Source organism: Perognathus longimembris, chromosome 7 (assembly GCF_023159225.1).
Source record: "Perognathus longimembris pacificus isolate PPM17 chromosome 7, ASM2315922v1, whole genome shotgun sequence".
Lineage (NCBI taxonomy): Eukaryota > Metazoa > Chordata > Mammalia > Rodentia > Heteromyidae > Perognathus > Perognathus longimembris.
The window spans coordinates 33,699,130-33,726,552 of NC_063167.1; the positions used below are offsets into that span (position 1 = coordinate 33,699,130).

General features: G+C 37.4%; 1 protein-coding gene across 1 annotated transcript in view; it reads right to left on the reverse strand.

Moving 5' to 3' along the window:
- The window catches only part of Faf1 (Fas associated factor 1), a 296,655-nt gene that overhangs the window by 197,268 nt on the left and 71,964 nt on the right, over window positions 1-27,423 (reverse strand). Inside the window, exon 6 of the mRNA XM_048351276.1 lies at window positions 27,169-27,260. Coding sequence (XP_048207233.1) covers window positions 27,169-27,260 — 92 coding nt within the window. The remainder of the gene's footprint in view (window positions 1-27,168; window positions 27,261-27,423) is intronic.

The following is a 27,423-nucleotide window of genomic DNA, read 5'->3' on the forward strand; positions in this document are numbered from 1 at the left end:
CTTAAATTTCCCATGGAAATCGCCATGTAATAGAGATAGAAAAGTACATCGATAAGTATAATGTCATAGGTACTATTGAGAAGTTGAAAAAAAAAAGTGGAATGAAAACTAACAAACTATTTAACTCTTCCCTCAGTAAAAGAATTTATGGAAAGCTTCAGACAAAATATGTGAAAACTGAAAATAAAGGGTAAACAGGATCTTAGAATTTATCACTCAAATGAGATAATTTTGTTGTTTGGGGAAGGGAAGTGGGTGGCACTTTGTACGCAATGGGCACCTACCTATGATACTAGTGAAGATACTGGTGAACAAGAAAATGGTACCTGCTTTCCTGAAATTTACATTCTATTAAGGTTACCAGGGTTTAGTAAATGAATAAAATTTTAGAGTGTTAAGTGCTGTAAAGAAAATAAAACAGTGGGCTGGAAATATGGCCTAGTGGTAGGGTGCTTGCCTCATATACATGAAGCCCTCCCTGCGTTCGATTCCTCAGCTCCACATATATAGATAAAGCCAGAAGCAGCCTGTGGGCTCGTGATAGAGTGCTAGCCTTGAGAAAAAGAAGCCAGGGACAGTGCTCAGGCCCTGAGTTCAAGCCCCAGGACTGGGAAAGAAGAAAGGAAGGAAGGAAGGGAGGGAGGGAGGGAGGGAGGGAGGGAATAAAACAGGATTTTAAAACACAATATAAAAAAGACAGACAAGTGAGTGTTGGAAATTTGAGGAAAAATACTTCTCAAGGTCCCTGGCCTGAGTAAACAGAAGGTAGAATTTCATTTCATTAACAAGGAAAACTGAGTAGAGAAAGTAGAGTTTTGGATATATTAAGTTTAAAATGCAAAAAAGAAATGCCAGGTCAGGTTCGTTAAGAGAGCTCAGAGCAGGAGAGTCAATAGCATATAAATGTTGAGATTTTGTGTACAAAAAAAAAATCACCAATGGACACAGATTATCTACAGAAAGAATAAGAACAAGATGGAGTTAGAGGACATTTGCATTTAAAATAAAGAAATCAATTTTAAAAACTGCTATTGAAATTTTTTTTTCAAAGCTCAAAAATTTAGGATTAAAAATCAATCCAAAAGAAAGCCAGGTGCCAAAGGCTTACACCTATAATCCTAACTACTCAGGAGGCTGAGCTCTGAAGATCAGAATTCAAAGATCTCCATTCATGAGACTCCAATTAACCACCAGAAAATCAGAAGTGGCGCTGTGGTTCACAGTGGTAGAGCACTATCCTTGAGCAAAAAAGCTCAGGGACAGCATCCAGGCTCAGAAAAAAAAGGAAGAAAAAAAATCCAAAAGAAGTAACTGTTTCAAATATGAGGGTGAGATCAATAATACCAAATGCATTTGAGATATTATTGTAGAAAGACTGGGAAAATGACCATGTACAGTGCAATATTTTTAAAACTCAATAAGACTATAATAAAAACATATGAGAGAAGTATAGCAGAAAAAGTAGCTCAAACAATGGCCTGGTTCAACATATGCATGTGCATATTAAATGAATTTGGACTGGAAGCAGCAAGTAAAGGAAAGACTACTGGAATTCTCAAGGCCCCTTCAGACAGACTAATTTCATCACTACTCTTCAAGTTTGCTAGAACTTGACTGACTTCAAAAACACCAAAAACATCACACCATGCTTACTTCAATCTTTGTTCATGTTGTACTCAACCTCCTTTCCTTTTTCCATCTCTAAATACCAAAGTTGCTTTCAGACTATCTTTTTTCCAAGCCAATCTCTTCTGAATTCCTATATCACATACTTTTGCCACTAATGAAAGAAGGTCTTTTGCCTCTTCCCCCCTTCACCACTCCAATTTGGAATCAAAGATTACAAGCTTTATGAGAGCAGGTAGTATTTGTTTTATTTTGGTCTCAGAAAAGAGTTTGGGCCTTGGATAACCTTAAACACCATCCTTCTGCTTTCTCTTGGGATACAGGTATGAACCACAACGCCTAGCCAAATAAATCTATGTTCCACTGAGGTTAGGTGTTTGCCCAGAAGTGGTTGTTTTTCCCCCCAACAACATTTATTGAGTGCCTCTTTTTTGCCATAGCCTTATTTTAGGCATTTAACTATTCAGTAGAATTCTGTTTCTTTTCAGAAAAGGATAATTCTTTCTTCACAAACTGTGAAGGTAACAAGTGAGAAAATTTTATTGCACATTGTTTTAAAGTGAACTATTATAACCTATGGAATATAGGACACTATTGAAAGCTACACACACTAAAATCTTGAAATGGCAAGAAAACATCAGTAAGATGATATACAATACTTCCATGGGAAATTTTTTTCATGTTTTAGGAGTTGATACACAGTGAAACCTTTTTGATCATTAAACCCAATTGTATATTATGCCTATGTGATCCAGATTGTTAGTGGTTTTGTTCTGTTTTGGTTTTTGTTTATGGTGTCAGTACAGAGTTTGAACTCAGGGCCAAGGCACTTCCCAAACCACCACACTCAAGGATGAAGCTCTACCCTTTGAACCATACCTCTACATCTAGTTTTTTACTAGTAATTGGAGATAAGAGTCTCAAAGATTATTCTATCTGTACTGGCTTAGAACCAGGATCCTCAGAACTCAGATTCCTGAGTAGCTAGAATTATAGGCATGAACCACTAGCACCTGGTTTGTGGTTTTTTTATACAACTTATTTGGTGTAGATCTACCATATTCCAGATCCTAGAGAGAAAGTGTCAACAAAGGGTTATACCTTCCATCTCAAACTCTAGCCTTACTCATTCACTTAGAAATTAACAATAATAGCAGATCCTAATGGTTCCTCCAGAGTCAACCATAGTTAAGCTACCCTCAAAGCAGTCTCCCTTTATCCTGAAGACAGGAAATCATTAATGAAATTTTTGATCTTCAGAGTTTAAAAAAGATCGTCAACCTAAAGAGATAGGTGAGAAATAAGAAACATTTTTGTTTTTGTTTTAAGTGGTATGTTTTCTCTTCAATTTGAGAGAAAAAGGAAAAAGCAAATGTATAAACTCTTCAAAAATAGTTTGAGCCAGGCACTAATAGCTTATACCTATAACCTTGTCTACTCAAAAGGCTGAAATCTGAGGATTGAGAATAAAAGCCAGCCTGGACAGGAAAGTCCTTGACACTCACATCTCCAATTAACCAGCAAAAGCTGGAAGTAAGGGTGTGGCTCAAGTGGTATGAAGCAAGTCTTGAGTGAAAAAGCCAGGGAAGAGTATGAGGCCCTGAGGCCATAATGGGGGGGGGGGGGTGAATTTTAACTCAATGCAAAAAATACACTTACATGACTAGAATCTACATTTGTCTCAGGTTGTGGGGGGAGGGAGAGGTGATAGTCCTGGGTCTTGAAGGCTTGGGTATGGACCCTAAGCTTTTTTGCCCTACTACTTAAGCCACAGTTCTACTTCCAGCTTTTTGGTGATTAATTTTGTTTTGTTTTGTTTTTTGCCAGTCCTGGGGCTTGGACTCAGGGCCTGAGCACTGTTCCTGGCTTCTTCTTGCTCAAGGCTAGCATTCTACCACTTGAGCCACAGCGCCACTTTTGGCTTTTTCTATATATGTGGTGCTGAGGAATCAAACCCGGGGCTTCATGTATATGAGGCAAGCACTTTACCACTAGGCCATATTCCCAGCCCCTTGGTGATTAATTATAGATAATAATCTCACAGACTTTCCTGCCAGGGCTGATTTCAAACAGCAATCCTTAGGTCTCAGCCTCCTAAATAGCTAGGACCCAGCTTGACTGTATTGATTTTTGAAAATTTTTTCTCCATTATAACTCTTCTTTCAATTGAGTTATCTGCATTTATCAGCAAAGACATGGTATTGTTACCACAAACAGACCAGTCATTAAAACTACTGGCCCATTATCTGCCTTCAAAAACAGATAGACACTAATGATGATAATGTTATCTGTGAAATTAATGTTGAAAATGTGAGCAGAATCATATGCATTTATCCCCAGGCTCTGAGCTAATCGTTATTTGCAACAGAAGGAAACAAAATAGCTGAGCTCCAATGGCTCATACCTGTAATCCCAGCTATTCAGGAGGCTGAGATCTGAGGATCATGTTTCAAAGTCTATGACACTCTCATCTCCAATTAACCACCAAAAAGCCAGACATGGAGCCATAGCTCAAATAGTAGAGAGCTAATCTGAAGCACAAAAGCTAACAACCTTAAGCATTTGAGGGGTGAGGTGCTAGACATTTTTATACAGTTCATCTCATAATTCCTCTAACAAATTTCTTTTCAAAACAGTTTTAAGAAACTATAATGTTACCAAGTTATCCAAGCTAGCTCCTAAAAGCTGAGGGCAAATGTTTCCTGCCTCTGCCTCTAGAGAAGATGGAATTACAACTGCCTGCTGCCATACACAAATAGTTTAATTTTAAAATTGGGGTTGGAAATGGACATGCAACATATAAAAAAGGAAAAGATGAGTATTAATTTCTAAGCCACTAACACAACTCTAGAAACAATATCAGTGAAGCATCTTATTCTCTTCTTTGTCCTGAAGTTTGGGTTTCCAAAGCTCTTCCATTAGCAGTCTATCTATGACTAGAGAAATTACATTCCAATTTAACTATAATAAACACTTATCAGGAAAAGGGGAGTTAGTAATGTGCATGTCTTCTAATGAACATCAAAATAATTTTAATTGAGAGGCTGGGAATATGGCCTAGTGGCAAGAGTGCTTCCCTCGTATACATGAAGCCCTAGGTTCAATTCCTCAGCACCACATATATAAAAAAGGCCAGAAGTGGCACTGTCGCTCAAGATGGCAGAAGTGCTAGCCTTGAGCAAAAAGAAGCCAGGGACAGTGCTCAGGCCCTGAGTTCAAGGCCCAGGACTGGCCAAAAAAAAAAATTTGGGTGGATTAGTTTATACATTTTATATTCTCCCAACATTTGAAAAAAGAAAAATCATATACTGAAAATTTTAACACAAGGACCCTCAATAAATAAATCTGAGCCAGGCACTGGTGGCTCACATCTATAATCCTAGCTACTCAGAAGGCTGAGATCTGAGGATCACAGTTCAAAGCCAGCCCAGGCAGAAGTGTCTGTAAGACTCTTATCTCCAATTAACTATCAGAAAACTAAAAGTAGAACTATGGCTCAAAGTGGTAGAATGTTAGCCTTGAGCAAAAAAGGAGCTCAGGGACCGCTCATAGGACCTAACTTTAAGCCCACAACCAACCAAATAAATAAATTTGAAACTCTAGTGCAGTTATTTTCATATATGTGAACATACACAGTCATTTATTATTAGCCTTCATATGTAAAGCACTGATAAATATCAACACCACTAGTAAGAAAACTAATCCAATAGTCTTTACTGTTTGGTAAGTTTGTTTTACATTCAGAAAGCATTTCAGTAAGTCAGGAAAAAGCTCAGAGATTTTTTTTTTTTTTTTTTGGCCAGTCCTGGGCCTTGGACTCAGGGCCTGAGCACTGTCCCTGGCTTCTTCCCGCTCAAGGCTAGCACTCTGCCACTTGAGCCACAGCGCCGCTTCTGGCCGTTTTCTGTATATGTGGTGCTGGGGAATCGAACCTAGGGCCTCGTGTATCCGAGGCAGGCACTCTTGCCACTAGGCTATATCCCCAGCCCCCTCAGAGATGTTTTAATATATACAGCACAGTGATCTTTTTATCAAGGTTAACTTGAAGCTGTGTTATGGTACTAAAGCAACTGTTTGATCACCACATAATCAGAAACTCATGATTAATCCTTAGGACAAAGAAGAAGAATGGCTTCTCTCCTGCAAACTAGCAAAAGGCCCATTTTATAAGGTACCACATTAGTAGGTAGTTTATCTTGAACCAAGAATAGTAACAGTAATTGAATGAAATCCTCCACAAAAATTCCTTAAAGTCAAAATTGCCCTTGAAAATCGTCAGTAGGCAGAAGATCTGGACAGCATAAACCATAGCCTATCTATTAAAAACATTAACAGTTCAAGGGGAAGGCACTCACTATTATAGGAATCAAACCTATCAAAACTAATCAAATAAACTAGAAAAGATATTGGCTAAACGTTTGTGTCTTCCCTGAAATTCATGTTAAACCCTAACTCCTAATATAATAGTATTCGGAGATAAGTCCTTGGGAAATAATTAACTTTAGATGTGACTATGCGGTTAGATATCTCAACCTAATCCTCATAAACCCTACTAGTCCCACTAGTACTGGGGCTTAATAAATTTAGGTCCTGGTTTTCTAACTCTGCTATTTCACTTGTAACTGGTGATCTACTACTTGATCCAGATCTCTACTTCCAGCTTTTTGCTGATTAATTGGAGATTAGAATCTCTCAGATTTGTTTGCCTCGGAATCACAATCCTTAGATCTCAGTCTCCTGAATGCTAGGATTATAGTTATAAGCCACTGGCACATGGCTAAAATGATTAGTATTATTTTGTATATGTGTTCTGGGACTTGTACTGAGGGCCTGGATATTGTTCCTGAATTTTTATGTTCAAGTCCAGCATGCTACCACTTTATTACAGTTCCCCTGGCTTTTTGGGTGGTTAACTGGAGATAAGAGTATCACAGACTTTACAGCCTGAGCTAGCTTTGAACCACAATCCTCACATCTCAGCCTCTAGAGTAGCTAGGCTTTATAGGCATGTACCAGCAGCAGCAGGCCATGATTAGTATTCGTGTGTGTGTGTTTAATAATTTATATTTAAGTAGATGTACAACATGTTGAATTAACATGTCAGTTTGTGAGTACAATGCATCCTAATCATGATGAAAATGAATTCATATCCTTATAAAATGATTAAAGAGCATAGAGCCTTTTCTTTCTTTCTGCCATACACATACATCAAGAAAGTGGCCAATTCAAAATGGGGGCCCTCACTAATAATTGAATCTGCTGACTCTGTGATCTTAGACTTTCTTCTTACTGCCAACACTGTGAGAAATAAATATATGTTGTTTAAGTCACTAGTCCTTGTATTTTGTTATAACAGCCCAAGCTAACTTATAGGGCTCTTAGGGTTTCTGTATTTGCAACACTCAAGTAAAAAAGCCAGATCAATTAAAAACTTTGACTTGGCTTCTAAACTGGCTGCTTGCGAAGATGCCTGTATATGCACATCCAAATAGAACCCTCATTCATTAAAAATCCGTGCTATAAAAAAATGCTGCGGAGCTGGGAATATGGCCTAGTGGTAAAGTGCTCACCTCGTATACATGAAGCCCTGGGTTCTATTCCTCAGCACCACATATACAGAAAAAGCCAGAAGTGGCACTGTGGCTCAAGTAGTTGAGCAAAAAGAAACCAGGGACAGTGTTCAGGCCCTGAGTTAAATCCCTAGGACTGTAAAAAAAAAAAAAAAAAAATGCTGCTATGGAAGCTAATCTATCACTCAGAGACACTTAGGAATAGTACATTTAATACATATAAATTACCATAAAAATTTAACAATAGATATGCTTGAATAATATGACAACTACCATTTTTCTAATCCAGTATGTTCAACATTTTTAACTTTTATACTACATAACTGGGCACCAGTGGCTCACACCTGTAATCCTAGCAACTCAGGAGGATGAGATCTGAGGCTCACAGTTCAAAGCCAGCCCAGGGAGAAAAGTACGTGTGAGACTCTTCTCTGCAATTAATCACTCAAAAATGGAAGTTGCACTGTGGTTCAAGTGGTAGAGTGCTAGCTTTGAGGACAAAGAGGCTCAGGAACAGTACCCAGGCCCTGAATTCAAGGCCCACCCCCCACACAAAAAAATTACACTAAACTTTTACCTGGGTGTTAGTGGCTCATATCTATAATCCTAGCTACTCAGTTCAAAGCCAACCCAGGTAGGAAAGTCTGAATCTCTTATTTCAAATTAACTACATAAAAGAAAGAGGAGAGGGGAGAAGAGGGGAGGGGAAGGGAGAAGAGGGGAGGGGAGGGGAGAAGAGGGAAGACCAACCTTGAGCAGAAAACCTCAGGGACAGCACTCAGGCCCTGAGTTCAAGCCCCAGGATCAACAACCACCCCCCCACCCTCCCACAAAAGGACTACATTTTTAATTAGTGTAAATGGGAGCCATGGATTTGCTGACACTGCTACTTAACAATACTACATGGTCAATAACATCTGTGCATTGTCAACAGTGAAATTGTACTTTTTCGTGTTTGATACCAAACCCAGGATTGAACGCATAGCTTTGTACATGTTAGGCAAGCACTAGACCACTTGAGCCATGCCCTAATCCTTCTTAAATTCATGTAGTATGTATGGTTAAAAGCAATAAAATAGGGGCTGAGAATATGGCCTAGTGGTAAAGTACTCGCTTCATATACATGAAGCCCTGGGTTCAATTCCTCAGCACCACATATATAAAAAAAGCCAGAAGTGGCACTGTGGCTCAAGTGGTAAAGTGCTAGCCTTGAGCAAAAAGAAGCTCAGGGACAGTGCTCAGGCCCTGAGTTCAAGCCCCAGGACTGGCAAAAAAAAACAAAAAAACACCCACAAAACAAAACAAAAGCAATAAAGTATTACTATCAATACACTAAATTTTCAACAAAAAAAAAATCCACAAAACAGAACTGTTAGATTCCTATGTGCTAAATTTTTTTTAATATGGCATAATAGTGAAGCATGAATAGTAACCGATTTCAGTACACTACTGATTTTTTAAATACTTCATCATTTCTTTCCAAAAAGCACTAATTTTTTTCCTTTTGTCCCTTTTAAATATTTTGTGATCTACATTGATCTTTTTATCCTTTTAGATACAACAGATTTTAAATTAAAAAGCATGACACATGGCAATTTAAATATCCATTCTAAACTTAGAGTCATATGAGCTCCTGTCAACAAAAGACCAAATTTACTATAATTATGGATTATTTACACTAAAACAAAATAAGAAATCAATATGTAAATGTAATGTTTGTTGTAGCTAATGCAGCCAGCAATGACAGATTAGGTTCAAATAGCAATCAGTCTGAAAATCTGGCACATATGTAAATGAGTCTTGATGTTTACATATGATTGTATTTCATTCAAGATTTTTAAATTGTCTCAGGAATAGCATAAAAATGTTAATCTTTCCATTACAAATATTTTTATGCTGTTATCATAACTGAAACTAAGTTTTATTCCTGTCCAGCTAAACTAACATACGACACTAATAATTCTGAGCTGCAGATTACATCATTCTTAATTAACACTCTGCTACAGTTGTTAACATCCTCCAAGACACCATGTTATCATCACCGCAAGTTCTGTAACAATCTTAAAACCATGTTTAACAAAGGTTGGCCTCTTATTCTACAGCTACTTTTAATTGCTTTCTTGGCTGGCAATTAAGTATGTCTAGATAAACAAACATTTCATTTTACCTAATTCCTAATAACATTTTCATGATGATTTCAAAGTTCAGGTGGCCTTATGTCTATAATTACTGTTTATCAATATAGTGATATTTTATCAATACAGTGATATTTTTGGATTCAGCAAAATGTATTAGCCAAAGTATGTAAGATTAATCAAAATGTGGTAATTAGTGGTGATAGTGATATATTGTGATCTCTCAAGAAGTATAAAGCAAACTTGTCTAAATATAATTCTATTCATTTAGAAAAAATGCAAAAAAAATATATTTACAGATTGTTCCATGAACTAGTGATCAAGTTTCTAGCTGTCCATTAAATCAATCCATTCTCCCAGTCGCAGAATACCTGCAGGCTCTTTTTCAAAGTGTGATGCTAACAAGCAAATCTCAGTAGTCACTGATCTATCAATAGGCAGTAAACTGTATAAATGGGTTTGGTACATCACTCCAATTAGATGTGTTGTGATCTCCATTGATGCTTTAATTAGGGGCAAGTTTCTTTTTCATCCAGAATGAATAACTTTAGGAAAATATCATATTCTTAAAATAATATACTTCTAAGGTGTTCCTTTAAAGATACATTTACCAATCTAATACTTTCAAATTGCATTTTAACTAAGTCCAATACCAATGTTCACTAGAATTAAATTTAGGTTGAATAGCAATCACAATAATGTATTTGAAGTGCCGATTATATCAACTTATTCTTGAGAAATAAATTACTCTAAGACTCACATATCAAATGCATTGTTCTTGTTACAACACTGGTGACTTTAAATATTTTTGCAGGTAAATATACTTTGTGAAAACTTAAAAAGCTATAAACATCTTGAAAGAAAAGTATGACCAATTCACTTAAAGTATTTACTTGCATATATAGTTTTCAGAAAACTGTTATTTTATAAGCCACTAAAAGGACTCCTTTTCTGCCATACTACTTGAATTTCACAAATACTGTTCTTTAAAAAGTAATGACGGCAGAAATGCAGTAGTTCATACTGGGGTGGAAATCAGGAAGATTTTGGTTTAAGCCTAGCTCAGGCTAGTTCACAAAACCCCTCATCTCAAACAATAAAAAGCTGGCTGTGATGATGCATACCTGTCATATCTTAGCTATATGGAAAGCATACATAGGATAGTTGCTGTCCATTTCCTGCCTAAGCATAAAGGTAAGCCTCTAACTGAAGAATTACTAAGCAAAACGGTGACTTGGGTGGTAGAACAGCACCATGGCAAGCTCAAGACTCTGAATTCAAATCCCACTATACCAAGGAAAACAAACAAACAAAAAGTAACCAGGATGAAGACAAATTTATAGAAAAAGACATTCAAAATGAAATTATAACAAATTATTTAGAGATATTTAACAAAACCTTTAAAACCTTTTTTTCCAGTTTGAAAAAAAAACTATTCTGTTAGAACTCAAGGGTGTGGCTTCTCTTTTGTTAAGGAATTCAATACAAAAAAGGTGAACATTCTGAGGATTACTATTTATTCAGAGACTGTTAGGTGTTGGAGAATCATAGAAATAGGATGGGATCTGTCAGAAAGCAGTCTTTGAACATTCTTTGAAAAATCCTACACAGCATTTCCACAATTATTCTTAGTTACCCTTTTTAGCTGAAATAATGGGGACAGAAGAGTGGCTATAGATGGCCCAATGATGAAAGAGGTGGGAATGAGAAAAGGACTATTTTATATTTGCGAGGCACTTAATATACACCACTCAGAAGACAGAACTTCTTTACCAGAACCAGGCCTAAGAGTACAAGTGGTTACTTACATCACTACTGCTGAATAGTTACAAGAAAGAGAGATACAGGAGGAAAATCTCAGCTTTTCTCTTACTGTACCAACCTTAATGGGCAGACCAGAGTGCCTATCAAACGTAGAATTAAAAGAAATCTTAGTATTATGAGAACTCTTCTTTTGCTTTTCTGCAAGTGTCTGTATCTTTTATGGGGAGCATAAATTTCTGCCTATGCAGATTCTCCTTAAAACAGAAGCTTTTCATAAAAATCGCTGTAGCCTTTTTCCCCATTTTAGATTTGTTTCTCCCAAAGGAAGAGATCAGCCAATAGAATGATTAACAGAGTGGCATAATATTAGGTTAGCTGTCACAGAAGGCAAGGATTCCTCTTTCACTTCCTGTGGCCTAATTCATTAACTTCTCTTCCATTTCTTGACTGCTATGGTAGATACATCCTGGACAAGGCTTTTCATGAGATCTCTAAACTCTCCTATTTCAGACAAGTTGCTGAAGCAGGTTTATCAATCTCTGAAAACCCAGTCCTAACTCTGCATAGGCTATCAGTGTATGCAGATCCTAAAATTTAAATCTGGGGTAAGAAGTAAACTACCTCACGTAGGATTCAGGTGCTCCACTGGGTGCTTGTATGCTACTAAAATACTTTCCTTGGTAGTAATGAGGGGAGGCACATGTGGGAGAACAAAGGAAAGGGTGACATTGTTAAGAAGCATGGTACATAAAACCTGACTAAAGAATTTGTACAACTACTTAATCATAACAATAATTAAAAAAAACACTTTTGTTTTCCAATATGACTACTGATTTGCATGTGCATAATCCATTGCTAAGAATTGTCTACCAATGCTGAGGCCTTGACTTCAAAACTCAAGTACCATCAAAAACAAAGATTCATATTGAGAGCTTCTGGGTTTTGTCTGTTTGTTGCTTGGATGCTTGCTTGCTTGCATGAGTGCAAGTGTGTGCATGCCTGTGTCTGTGTCTACAATATGGGATTGAACACAGGGTCTTGCTAACAAGCACTCTTATCACTTGACCACACCATCTAGCTCTGTCCACTTCTGAGACAGGGTCTTGTTGCTGGCCAGGAACCAGTTATATAGCTCAGGCAAACTTTGAATTCAAGATTCTCCTGCCTTATCATTCCTAGTGCTGGGGATGTTAGTGCATGGCTCAGTGTCTATATAGCTGAGAGCTTCTCCTTTTACAGCAAGTTTAATGCTATTTTATTTATAGAGATTTCTGATATGTTTTATTTTTCCAACAAAATACTTTTTGTCTACTATTCTCCTTATTTTCCTGTACGTTTTTATATTCCTCTCTATTTCTGGTGTCGATCAGATTAGTCTCTTTTTCTCCTGAGAGTGTGCAAATGATTTTTATTTAGTGTTATAACACTAAGTGTGAATTATAACACTAATACTTAGGTATATGGTGTACTTGGTGGTGGCATTTGTTATTTTCCCTAAATACTGGAACTTGAACTTGGGACCCCTTGCTCTCATTTAGCTTTTATGCTAAAGTCTGTCACTCTTACCACCTGACCCACACCTTTACTTTTGGCTTCCTGCTGACTAATGGGAGATAAGTCTTAAGACTTTTCTGCCTCAGCAGGCTTTGAACTTCAATCCTGAGACCTCCTGAGTAGCTAGTATCATAGGAATGAGTTACCAGTGTCCAGATCAAATTCTATTTCAATCTTAATATCCTTATTCTAATATCATCTATTTTAGTATTTAGTATTTTAGTACTATCCAAACATTGAACTTTTTAATCAATCACTATAAAAGTGATAAAATCTTGAACCCAGAGACATCTCTTTTGCATCAATCTTCTATTTCTCTACCTTTCTTCTACCTGCCTCAAAACTAATGTGACTATATTTGAAAACTGGTTCTTCAGGAGATAATTCTGGTTAAATGAGGTAAGGGTAAATTAGGGTATCTATAAGAAGGAAAAAGAAGATCAGAGCTTACTTTTCCTAGGATGTGAGAACACTATAAGATGGCTGTTTACAAGCCAGGAAGAGATCTTTCATCAGAAACTGACAGCTAGAATCTTCATCTTGGCCTTTCTAGTCTTCAAAGCTGGGAGAAATAAATGTCTGTTATTTAAGCCATCCTGTTTATAGTTCTCTGTTATAGAAGCCCTAACAGACTAAGATGAATGTCTTACCTTTTGGCCAACAGCCTTAAGTTTCAAATTGTTCAAATTGTTCCTATTTCCTGTCTCTTCCCCCTTGCTCTTCAAATTATCCAGTCTTAGCCACTACTTCCATTTATAGTCAAGTTTTCTGATAATAAGCTATACCACTTCCCTTTTGGGGAGAGGGGTGCTAAGGTTTCCAGGGCTTGTGTTTGGTAGGCAAACCTTCAGACATACTTTCTTTCTTGGTTTAATTATTTTTCAAATAGGGTCTCCCAATTTTTTTTTTGTCTGGGTCAACCATAGACAATAATCCTCCTACTCCCACTTTCTATGTGGTTGCGATCACAGATGTGGAACATTGGTGCCACATTTGTTCTTTGAGACAGCATTTCTCTAATTCTTGGGGCAGGGGGGGTTAGAATTCTTTGGAAGGTTCTAAGCTACAATCCTCCTAAACTCCACCTCCCAAATAGCTGTAATGATTGGTGTGAGCCACTGCATCTGGCTTTCTTTCATTTCTCACTTACCCCTTAAAATCTACGATAATCTAGGTCTCATTTTCAAGATTCTATCAAATAAGCTGGGCACCAATGGCTCGTGCCTATGACCCTAGCTAGCTACTTAGGAAGCTAAGATCTGAGGACTATAGTTCAAAGCCAGTCCAGGCAGGAAAAGTCTGTGATATTCTTATCTCTGATTAACCACAAAAAGGCAGAAGTGGAACTGTGGCTCAAGTGGTAGAGTGCTAGCCATGAGCAAAGAAGCTAAGGAACAATGCCCAGGCCCCAATTTCAAGCCCCAGTACTGGCACCAAAAAAATAAAATAAAATTCTATGAATTGATTTTAACAAAGTCAATTATGCATATGCCCAACCCAATGCCCTTCCTCTAGTTAGAATATACCTCAACATTTTACAACAACACTGATTTGAGAGGAAAAAAAATACATAGACAATGGGATAGATTTCTCAGGAAGATAACTCAGTACTAGACGTCTGATTTTAACTTACATATAAGACACAGAAATGAAAAGCTTCACAGAGAAATGGGTCATGTGTTTAAAAATAGAAATTTAAGTTATCTATAAATCTTTTAGAAGAAACTGAAATATTAAATGACAGGGAGAATGTACTCTGTTCTACTAAGAACAGAACTCTAACACTTAGAGCTAATAAAGAAAAAGTTTATAAAGGGGACTGGAGTTTCAGAATGAGAAGTAACAAGGAGAGGCACCTACTGAAGTTTTCTGTAAAGAAATGGATTTTTAAAGAGCCTAAGTATCTTCAATAAATAGATTACAAGCTCCTGAGAATAAACATTACCTTTTTCTACTAGTTAATGCATAACTGATAAACCGAATCTTTCCTATGTCAAATGGATGGATATTTTCCTCCCTTTACAATTTTACTGTGAATGGCAATTTAATATGAAGTTTTTCCATAGATATACTGCTTCACCATTTCAATTACTGAAATATGAGTTATTTTAAAGGGCTTAAAAGCTTTTCAACGCATAAATTTATTGATTATATTGTATAATGTATAGTTTGCCCTTAAATTCTTAGCTTGAAAAGCATAATTTACTTTAAAATCATCATGAACTCAATTATAGGTGTTCACATGATGATTTGCTGCTGTTGTACTTTTATTCCATAACAAGAAATTGTAAATACAAAGAATCAATTATTAAGCACCCCCTAGTGGCAGCAAAATCAAGTTAGGAAGTTGTTTTCTGTTTTTGTTATTTTCAAATATAATATGGTTGTAGGTATGGATTTTTATATTTATAGGTAAGCAATTTGAGACTTTATATTTGATTAGATGAACTATAATGTACTATTAAAATTGAATTCAGGGCTGGGAATACAGCCTAGTGGTAGAGTGCTTGCTTCGTATCCATGAAGCCCTGGGTTCAATTCCTCAGCACTACATATATAGAAAAGGCCAGAAGTGGCACTGTGGCTCAAGCCGTAGAGTGCTTGCCTTGAGAAAAAAAAAAGGCAGGGCAGTGCTCATATCCTGAGTTCAAGCCCCAGGACTACCAAAAAAAAAAAAAAAAAAGAAAGTAAATTCACACTGAAATTTTATGAAAATGTTTGGGAAGAATTACAATAGACAACATTAAGTAAACAAATATCCTTCAAAAATAGAGAAAATTACAAATTTTAAATTCCTATTCCAGAAAGTAGCTGCGAAAGACAGAATTTGCAACAAAGCTTTGTATATTCCTGCCAGGAATCTGAAAGCTATACAAGATTAGAGTAGGGGCTGGGGATTTGGCCTAGTGGCAAGAGTGCTTGCCTTGTATACATGAGGCCCTGGGTTCAATTCCCCAGCACCACGTATACAGAAAACGGCCAGAAGTGGTGCTGTGGCTCAAGTGGCAGAGTGCTAGCCTTGAGCAAAAAGAAGCCAGGGACAGTGCTCAGGCCCTGAGTCCAAGCCCCAGGACTAGCCAAAAAAAAAAAGATTAGAGTAAAATTTTCACAGTTAGAAGCATTTACTGACCTCAATCTATACAATTTTCCCAGGTATCCTGACATTCTTAAATAATTTAAACACTATGATCTCGTTATAAAATAGAGGCATCAAACAGGATTGAATATTTACAGAGTTTTTATAAAAATCAAGCAAAATTTGGGGCTAGATGTATGACTTAAATAGTAGAGCAAGGTCCTGGGTTCAAACTCCTGCATATACACACCCCCAGAAAAAGAAAATGAGGGGAAAAAATCAAGTGAAACAATGCCATAAATAAATTTTAGTTATTGTGCTTAGAAATTTATGCTTTACTATATAATGTAGCACTGTTGGTTACAAACACTTTAAAACTACCAGTATATTACTTCAAACTAATTCTAGTACTGAGGAAGCATAGATCTTCAAATTGAGGTCTGAAGTCAGGCAGGGTATTTAAAAAATCAAAATGCACTAGAGCATTATATTCACAAATTGTGATGCTGAACTGAAAAACTGAAACCCCTTGTACAACTACTTAAAGGTAATTTAAAAAAAATCAATGAAAAAAGGCAATGTAAAATGAGGAGACAAAAATTTCTCCCAGGGGAGAGGAGAAGGAGAAGACAGGAAAGCAGGCAGGGCCTGTGGGAAGAGTAGAGTTGAGCTGTGAAGTCTGAAGCCTGAGGCCTGTGGAGAGGCCTGAGGAGAGGAGAGGCCTGCAGGAGGGGGAATAGAAATAGAAGCTAGCTCCTTTGGAAGTTTAGAGGTTGAGGCTGTTGGAGGTTTGGAGGTCAGGGCTGGTCTGGGTTCTGGGTAATTAGCCCAGGACAAGGTAGTCCCAGGCCAGTATTTGGAGGTGGAGGGCTGTTCTGGTTCTGAGTTCGGAGTTGAAAAAAAAAAATTTCTCCCAAAATTCAAGAAGAAAAGAAAGACTGGACTTCAGAGAGAGAGAGAGAGAGAGAGAGAGAGAGAGATCAAAATATTCTATCTTGGGGGTTGGAGGCATAGCTCAGCAGTGAGCAAAAGCATCAGAACAAAAATACTTCATCATGACCAGTGGCTGGGAACAGTGGTATATACCTGTCATTCAGCAACTGGGGAAAGCACAAATAGATCTCAAAAGGCAGGCTGGCTCAGACATAAAGCAAAATCCTACCTACCTTAAAAATGTTTAATGCACACTACGTTGAAAATGAACTTGTGGAGGAGGGATACCAAGAGGAAAAAGTAGAATAAGGGAAAAGGTGACACTGCTCATAAAGAAATGCACTAATTACATGACTTATGTAACTGTAACCACTCTGTACAACACATTTACAATAAACAAACAATGCAAAAAGAACTGGCAGAGGAGCTCTAGTGATAGAGTACGTACCTAGCAAGCATGTGGAACTTGAGTTCAAGCTTCAATGACACCCCCCCCCAAAAAAAAATTACAACTATCCTGACAAATAGAACAATGTCTCTTATAATTTAAAAAAAATCTAAGGCCCTAGAAAATCATGACTGTAACCCAGGATTTTTCTCATTATACTTTGATTACTTTGCTTAGGAAATGAATTAAAATCATTACTCTCCTAATTTGTAATAAATGTGGTTTATGAATGAAATTTTAATACTAATGTCTAAAGCTTTTAGAGAAATTAATACTTTATAAGAACCCTACAGATTACCACTGAACTGGAGGTGGAATGGTAGTATGTAGCAGAAGGATCATACCATAGTTCTGTACTGAAATTAACAAAAAAACTCATTTGCCGAATCTCCTCCATATTCCCAACAATGCACTAAACTTACTTCAGAGAACCTTTTTTTTCCCCCGTCCTGGGGCTTGGACTCAGGGCACTGTCCCTGACTTCTTTTTACTCCAGACTAGCACTCTACCTTTTGAGCCACAGTACCACTTCCAGCTTTTTCTGTTTATGTGGTACTGAGGAATTGAACCCACGGCTTCACGCAAGCTAGGCAAGTACTCTTCCAGTAAGCCACATTCCCAGCCCAGGGAAAAATATTTTTTAAAGTCAATAAAACTGTCTCAATATCAAACCAACTCCTTAAACAAAATACACTGTCTTTTCTAAAACATCTCATTTCTCAGATGAAGAAAAGAATGAGGATAACAGGAACACAAACTTTCCCAATATCTTTTATCAGTCCTAAGTTTGCTAATTCCCAAATATAACATTGAGAAACAATCATCTTTAATTTTCTCATTTTGAAATTACAAACTATGTTACAAATTACAAACAAGATTACATTGAATTGAATTTCCCAATTATAATAAAGTTCTGTAAAAAAAAAATCAATTTGACTCAAGAAGCACTCTAGTATAGACAAGTTTATCAACTGACAATTTTTTAGATATTTATGTTAGCATCAGTTAGTCGCACAAGGGGTTTTCATTGTGACATGTCCACGTATACATAAAATATAATTTGATTAAAAAGTCTATTATATTTTAATAATCTCTAGGGTAGGTAGAGCACCAGTGGCCCATGCCTGTAATCCTAGCTACTCAGGAGGCTGAGATCTAAGGATCACCTTATTTCAAAGCCAGCCTAGACAGAGCAGTGCCCAGGCCCTGAGTTCAAGCCCTACAACCAACTGCCAGGAAAAAAAAAATTTTCTTTAAGGAAAATTATCTAGTACCTGTGGCTCAGGCCAGTAATCCTAACTACTCAGGAGACTGTGGTTTGAGGATCACCGTTCAAAGCCAACCCAAGGAGAAAAATCCATGAGAATCTCCTTGCCAATTAAACACCAAAAAGCCATCAGTGGAGGTGTGGCTCCCATAGTAGATCACTAGCCTTGAACAAAAAAGCTAGGACAATACCCAGACCCTGAGTTCAAGTCCCAGGACACACACACACACACACACACACACACACACGCACGCACGCACGCACACTCTTTGTATTTAACTTTTTTCTTTATTGTTAAAGTGTAGTACACTTTGAGAGGTTACAGATTCATATGTAAGGCAGTGAGTACACTTCTTGTTCAACTTGTTACCTCCTCCCTCATTCCCCCCTCCCCCTTTCCCTCTCCCCTGTTGGTTTACACCAATTGGTTTTGTAATTACTGCTTTTGGAATGGTTTGTCTTTTTATCCTTTGTCTCTCGATTTTGATATCCCCTTTCCCTTCCCTAGTTCTAATACCCACATAAACAGTATCCAGGGTACTCAGTTGAGATACAGTGGTAGCAGGGAGGTACAACCACAGGAAGGGGATACAAGAGGAACAAAACTAACAAAACAATCAAACAAACAGACAAGAAAAACAAAAACAAAAGGTACGGTTTCACATGGCATGTTGAAGATAATTACAATAGTAATATAACTCTTATTTCTGTAACATGGAGTTCATTTCACCTGGCATCATCTTAAGTGAGCATATGGGTGTAGCTATTGAGCTATTCTGATCTTCAACTATAACTAGCCTAATCTTGTACTAGCTATTCCCTATGAGGGACACCATTTGATTTACATTTCTTTGGGTCTGTGTCACTTCACTTAGAATGATTTTTTCCAAGTCATTCCATTTCCTTACGAATGGGGCAGTGTCATTCCTTCTGATGGAGGCATAGAATTCCATTGTGTATATGTACCACATTTTCCTGATCCACTCATCTTCTGAGGGGCATCTGGGTTGGTTCCATGTTTTAGCCAAGACAAGTTGTGCTGCGATGAAAATAGCTGTGCTGATGGCTTTACTGTGGCCTTGTTTGTAGTCTTTTGGGTAGATGCCCAAAAGTGGGGCTGCTGGGTCATAGGGAAGCTCTATGTTTAGCCTTCTTAGGAACCTCCACACTGCTTTCCAGAGGGATTGAAAAAGTTTGCATTCCCACCAACAATGCAGTAGGGTTCCCTTTTGGCCACACCCCCTCCAGCATTTGTTATTTTTACATTTCCTGGTAATGGACATTCTTACTGGGGTGAGGTGGAATCTCAGTGTTGTTTTTATTTGCATTTCTTTTATGGCCAGTGATGTAGAGCACTTTTTCATGTGACTCTTTGCCATTCTCACTTCCTCTTCAGAGAAGTCTCTTTTTAGGTCTTTAGCCCATTTGTTGAGGGGACTATTGGTTCTTTGATTATTTGTTTTGGATAAATTTAACTTTTTGAGTTCTGACACACAAACTTTCTAGGAAACTGTTGAACTGTTGTATGTGTTCTACTATTTAGTTATGAAAAACTATTCAATAATAAGTAACTTTTTTTGTAAAACACCAAATAAAATGAAACTCATTAGTGGAAATAATTATTATAATTAACATTTAAGGTTTTTTCCATGAACACTGCATTAAAAATTGTATGCTTTGAGCTGGGGATATAGCCTAGTGGCAAGAGTGCCTGCCTCGGATACACGAGGCCCTAGGTTCGATTCCCCAGAACCACATATACAGAAAACGGCCAGAAGCGGCGCTGTGGCTCAAGTGGCAGAGTGCTAGCCTTGAGTGGGAAGAAGCCAGGGACAGTGCTCAGGCCCTGAGTCCAAGGCCCAGGACTGGCCAAAAAAAAATTGTATGCTTTAAAAATACTCTCTAATAGGGAGCCTATGACTTATGCCTGTAATCCTAGCTATTCAGGAGGCTGAAAGAGTTCAAAGCCAGCCCAGGCATTAAAGTCTCCAAGACACTCTTATCTCCAATTAACCACTCAAAAAATCATGGAGCTGTGGCTCAAAGGTAGAGTGCTAGCCTTGAGCAAAAGAGGTCAGAGACAGAGCTCAGGCCCTGAGTTCCAGCCCCACAACCAACAAAAAATAAAGTGATGAATGAATAAATAAATAAATAATAAAATAATAAAATAATCTCTAGCTGGCTGATGGTGAACATCTGTAATCCTAGCTTCTCAGGAGGCTGACATCTGATTATCATAGTTTGAAACCAGCCCAGGAAGAAAAGTCCATGAAATTCTTTTCTCAAATTAACCATCAAAAAGCTACAAGTAGAACTATGGCTCAAGTGGGAGAGCACTAGCTTTGAGCAAAAATGCTCAGCAACAGTGTCCTGATCCTGAAATCAAGCTCCAGGCCTGGCACTACTAAGGAAATTCTATGAGATTCCTATCTACAATTAATGATCAAAAATCTGGAAGTATAGCTGTGGCTCAAATGATACCGTGCTAATTGAGCAAAAATGCTCAGAGACAGCACCCAGAGGCTGAGTTCAAGTTCCAGGACCAGCAGCAAACAAAAGAAAAACTGAAAAAAATTTAACTTTTCAGTTAGGTTTTTAATGAGTACTGAAATGATTTATAATAGCAGGAATCTCCACATACCCCTCTTAATACTACATCTTTTGTTTTCATCAAATTTTTCTCTTGCTTATTATGCTAACACACATACACACACACACACAAATGGCATCATCATAACTTGGTTAAAAAAAATCCATAAAGCCAACAATAAAAATTTTACAGCTTTAGTTTTCAATCTCCAATGAAAACTTCATTTCAGCAGCAATGTAGATCCATGCCTGCCTAGGGACTCAGTGATTGGCAAGCAAACAGCGGTCAGCCACATGACAATGAAGAACATTTCCATTAGCCCAGAAAGACATTTTGATAAGTCCATTTAATCATGCTACTGGCAAGGACTAGATTATAAACAATGATGTCTACTGTCTGCTTTTAATTATGTGGATTACGTATTGTATAATAGGGATTATACTTTGTTAACTAACCTACAAAACAATGTTCTACCCTGACTAGGTACAGAACCATACCTATAATTCTTTGTTTACCTTAATCTCATCTGAGGTTTATATCAACATTACTATTAACACAAAGACTACAAGCCTGTAGTTTGTATTCATGTATAAATTCCACTTGTCATTAATAAATGACCTAAATACAGAACGTGAAGAGCAAAATAAGAATTCTCTACATTCTTTACATAAATTTATTATCAATTCAATTTTAAATACAATTATATTAGATTTAACTTCTCACTTCAGTGATTTTATTTTGTTAAAATCAAGTTTAATTTTTTCTTGCTATCACATACCTAAAAATGTGAACATATGGTAGGTGGTTGGGGGAAAGTCTAAGAATATTCAAATTCTAGAGACACAAGTCTCTCTTTTCATGGAGGAAGAAACCAAGTCATATTAAAAAGGAGAAAACACATCTACAGAACATTTCACCCAATAACCACACAATTCACATTCTTCTCAGCAGCCCATGGAACATTCTCTAAAACTGACCATATCCTCCTAGAATATGCAACAAGTCTGAACAAATACAAAGGTTTGGGATAACTCCTTGCATCCTATCTGGTCACAATGGAATTAAACTAGTTCTCAACAACAAAATGTACTTCAGAAAACACTCAAATACATGGAAACTGAACAATATACTGCTGAATAACACCTGGATCACTGAAGAAATAAAGGAGGAAATGAGAAATTTCTTAAAATTCAATGAAAACACATCCTACCAGAACCTCTGAGATACCGCAAAAGCAGTTGCTGGAGGCAAGTTCATAGCTCCAGGCACACACATAAAGAAAACAGAAACAGTGTAGGTAAATAACCTCGTGGAGCAACTAAAGCAGCTAGAAAAACAGGAACAAATCAAACCCAAAGCTACCAGACAAAGACAAACAGTAAAGATTAGGGCAGAAATCAATTAAATAGAGATTTAAAAAAAACACCATTATACATAAAATCAACCTAACAAAAAGCTGAATCTTTGGAAAAAAAATCAAGAAAATTGATAGGAAACTGGCTAATTGACAGAGACTCAAAACAATAAAATCAGAAATGCCAAAGGAAACATTATAACCAAATATCCAAGTAATCCAAAAGATTATGAGGGAATACTTTCAAAATCTATACTCAAATAAAATGGAAAATCTAGTAGAAATGGGTAAATTCCTAAGAGACATATAAACAGCCTAAACTGAATTAAGAGGATATAAACCACTTAAACAGGCCCATAACACACAATGAGACTGAGGAAGTAATCAGCAATCTTCCATCAAGGAAAAGCCCAGGCTCCAAAAGCTTCACAGCTGAATTCTAACACCATTACCCCTTCTCCATGAAATGGGGGGGGGGGGGGGGGAGAGTTCAATTCTAAACTTGTTTTATGAAACCAGCATCACTCTCCTCCCAAAACCAGGTGGGGATCCAGCAAAAAAGAGAACTACAGACCAATCTTTCTGATGAACACAGATATGCTCTTCAATAAAATACTAGCCAACAGAAATCAGCAAGTAATAAAAAAAAATCATACATTATGATCAAGTAGGTTTCATCCCAGTGATGCAAGGCTGATTTAACTTACATAAATCAAAAAATATAACACATCACATCAACAGAGCTAAGGACAAGAACTACATGATCATCTCAAGATATACAGAGAAAGCCTTCAACAAAACCCAACATCCATTCATGTTAAAATCTCTGGAGAATCTAGGAATAAAAGGAACATACCTCAAAATAATAAAGGCTATATGTATGACAGACTAACAGCCAATATCATACTGAATAGGGAAAAACTAAATCATTTCCTCTAGAATCAGGGACAAGGCAAAGATGTTCGCTGTCTCAACTCCTCTTCAGTATAAACCTGGAATTCCTAGCTAGAGCAATAATGCAAGAAAAAGATGCAAAAGGGATTCACATAGGGAAAAGAAATCAAACTATCCCTATTTCCAGATAATATGATCTTTATAACTAAAGGAAATAATGACTCAATTCCCAAGCTCCTAGAACTTAACAACAACTTTGGCAAAGTAGTGGGAAACAAAATTAACCTGGAAAATCAGGAGCCTTTCTGTATACCAATAACATCCAAACAGAGGGAATTTAGGAAAACAACTTCATTTGCAATAGCCTTGGGGAAAAAAACAACAACAACAACAAAAAAAACACCTAGGAATAAACCTAAGAAGCAAAAGACCTTTATAGCAAAAACTATAAAAATTCAAAAAAAGAAATCAAAGATGACAGCAGGAAATGGAAAGACCTTCCATGTTCAGGAATAGGTACAACTAATATTGTAAAAATGGCCATATTGTCAAAAATAACCTACAAATTTAATCCCAATGAAGTTCTTCACCAAGATAGAAAAAACAATCCAAAAATTCATATGGAACAACAAAAGACCTAGAATAGCCAAAGCAACTGTAGGCAAATAAAAGTAATACAGGTGGCATCACAATTCTAGACCTCAAGCTCTACTACAGAGCTATAATAACAAAAACATGTTGGTATTGGCAGAAAAATAAACCTGAAGATCAATGGAACAGACTAGAAAACCCGGAAATAAAAACATATACTTACAGTTGTCTGATATTTGATAAGGGAGCCAAAGATACACAGTAGGAAAAGATAGCCTCTTCAATAACTGATGTTGGGAAAACTGGGCATCCATGTGTAGAAAGCTAAAAATTGGATCCCTGTTTGTCATGCACAAATATCAACTCAAAGTGGATCAGACATCAATGTCAGACCTGAAGCACTGAAGTGAAGTTGCTGCAAGAGGGGATAGGAGAAACACTAGAACTCACAGGCATAGGCAGAGACTTCTTGAAGAGTGCAAGGGGCACAGCAGATAGAGACTTGACCAATGGGATTACATCAAACTAAAAAGTCTCTACAGAGCCAAAGTCATAGTTACTAAACAAGAAAGAAGCCAGCAGACTGGGAGATATTTACCAGCAATACATCAAAGAAAGGCCTAATATCCAAAATATACAAGGAGCTCAAACTAACCCCTCTCAAAGATAATAAACCAATTACTAAATGGTAGGAAAAGAGAGACTTCTCAGAAGAAGAGATAAGAATGGCAAAGAAACACATGAAGAAATGTTAATCATCCTGGCCATAAAGGAAATGCAAATCAAAACAACTCAGATTCCATCTCACCCCAGTTACATTGGCCAACATTGTGAAATCTAACAACAACAAATGTTGGTGGGGATGTGGGGATATGGGGGAAAAGGAACCCTCCTATTTCACTGATGGTACAAATGGAAACTAGTACAACCAGTTTGGACAGCAATCTGAAGGTTCCTCAAAAATCTAAACATAGATCTTCCCTAATACCCAGCCATACTTCTCCTGGGCCTCTACCCAGATTTCACAAGCCAGGATACCATAAAGACACTTGCACACCCATGTTCACTGCAGCACTGTTCACAATAGGCAAGTTGTGGAAACAGTGAGATGCCCTACAACAAATGAGTGAACCCAAAAGATGTAGTACCTATACACAATGAACTATTGCATAGCCATTACAAAGAATAATATTATATAATTTGCAGGGAAATGGACGGACCTAGAACAAGTCATGTGAAGTGAGGTAAGCCAAGCTCAGAAAGACAAATGGCACATGTTTTCTCTGATACGCAGAAGCTAGATCTAAAATACCAGGACACGATAAATGGCACAGGTCCCTAGGCATTCACACGCATTATGAGACCAAAGAACAATACACTTAGGAGATGAACAGAAAGGCACAATGACTATGTGTATCTAAACACACGAAACAGTATTTATCCAGATGAACTCCAGGAAATTAAAACAAGAGGTTGTCGCTTTTCTTTTCTTTTTTGGTTGGACGTGGAGCTTGAACTCAGAGCCTGGGCACTGTCCCTGAGCTTTTGTGCTCAAGGCTAACACTCTACCACTTTGAGTGACAGTGCCAATTCCGGTTTTCTAGTGGTTAGAGATAAGAGTCTCAGGATCAATGCCCAGCTAAGAAGTTTTTTTCTTTTTGTCAGTTTTTGTTTTCTTTCCTTTCTGTTATGTTTGTTTGTTTATATGTCTTTGGAAGTTTAAGGAAAGGCACAGAAATGGAAGTACAAAGGGTGAGCAAAAGTAGCAATAGTACTCACTGGACACTACATTGAAAATGAACCACACAACTTATGGGTAGGAATGGGAATGAAAAACTGGGAGAGAACAAGGGAGAGGGTGACATTGCTCAAAAAGGAATGTGCTCTTGCCAGGCACCCATGGCTCACACCTGTAATCCTCGCTACTCAGGAAGCTGAGATCTGAGGATTGCAGTTCGAAGCCAGCCTGGGCAGGAAAATCCATTAGACTCTTAACTCCAAATAAACTAATCAGAAAAAAGCCAGAAGTGACACTGTGGCTCAAGTGGTAGAGTGTTAACCTTGAGCAAAAGAAGCTCAGGGAAAGTGCCCAGGCCCTAAATTCAAGCCCCAGGAGGGAGGGAGAGAGGGAGGGAGGGAGGGAGGGAGGGAGGGAGGGAGGGAGGGAAGGAAGGAAGGAAGGAAGGAAGGAAGGAAGGAAGGAAGGAAGGAAGGAAGGAAGGAAGGAAGGAAGGAACTCTTTACCTGACTTGTAGTAACCCCTCTGTATATCACCTTTATAATAACAATAAAAATCTTTTTAAGAGAAGAAAATATGTACAAAAATCATGAAATTCTAAAGTCAATTTAAACATAGTTCTGAGGCTATGCTCTATAGAGAAAAGATCCAAGAAAAGTATTACTCCAGGCCTGGCATGGGGGCTCAGACCTATAACCCCAGCTACTTAGGAGGAAAAGATCTGGAGGATTACTAAGGCCCAGCCCAAGCCAAAAAGTTAGAGAGATCTTATCCCAATAAGCCAGGCATGGTGGTATGTGCCTATATTCCAGCAACAAAGGAGGTTGTAATTAGGAAGACTGTGGTCTGAGGCTGACCCAAGAACATAAGACCCTACCTGAAAAAACAAGGTAAAAGAGCTTATGGTAGGGTAGCATGGCTCAAGCAATAGAATACCTGCCTAGCAAGAGTAAGGCCCTGAATTCAAACTACAGTATCATTTATATTATATATTCCTATCACTAGCATAATTAGTAAACATAGGCCACTTGCTTTATCTAGCTATAGTAAATAAGAGATGCAACTAAGTCAAATAATAGTAACATCATTGGATTATTCTAAAAGGGTGTTGAGTTTTACTGCAAGAACTGAGAAAAATAAGCTCCTGTATTCCAAATAGAAGATTTTAATAAAAAATTTATGTCAGTGTTTATCCTGCAGAACTCAGTGAGCTTTCCTCAAAGGTATGCCTTCTTCAGCAATAAAAAATTGTGATTCTACTTATTATTTCTCTTCCCCCTAACTTTAGTACTTTTCCTGATATACTTTCTTTTGTTTTCAGTGTTTTTGTTTGTTTTAGGGCTGGGGATCAAATCTAGAATCTGGAACATGCTAGGCAAAGCAAGCTACTGCTAAACTACATCCCCCACCCATTCTGACTACTTTTAATACACTAGATAGAGTTTTACCTTTCTAAGAAGACTCAACCACTAAAAATGAATTATTTAGGCCAAATAGTTTGAAAATAAACATACTTAACAGCTGGTAAGTTAAAATCTCTTTACTTGATTTAATTTCAGTGCGTACATATACCTTAAAGAATGTAAGAACTACACTCTTCAAATTCCCAGAGAAAATGAACAACTTACCCAACATGACTGGATGATGAAGGTGGTGGCAAGTCTGGTGTAAGAACATAAAGACTGTTGTTTTTTGGCAAGTGTAGTGATTTCAGGACAGTCTGAAAAAGAAAAAAAAAATCAATGTGTATTATCAATGTTTTATAATTGTTGAAGATTTCACAGTTTAACAATTTGACTTTTCATCTTTTGGTAACTTCCTAAATGAGATAATGAAGAATTGCTGAATCCAAATCTCTTCTTGTTTGCCCTAATATATACTGC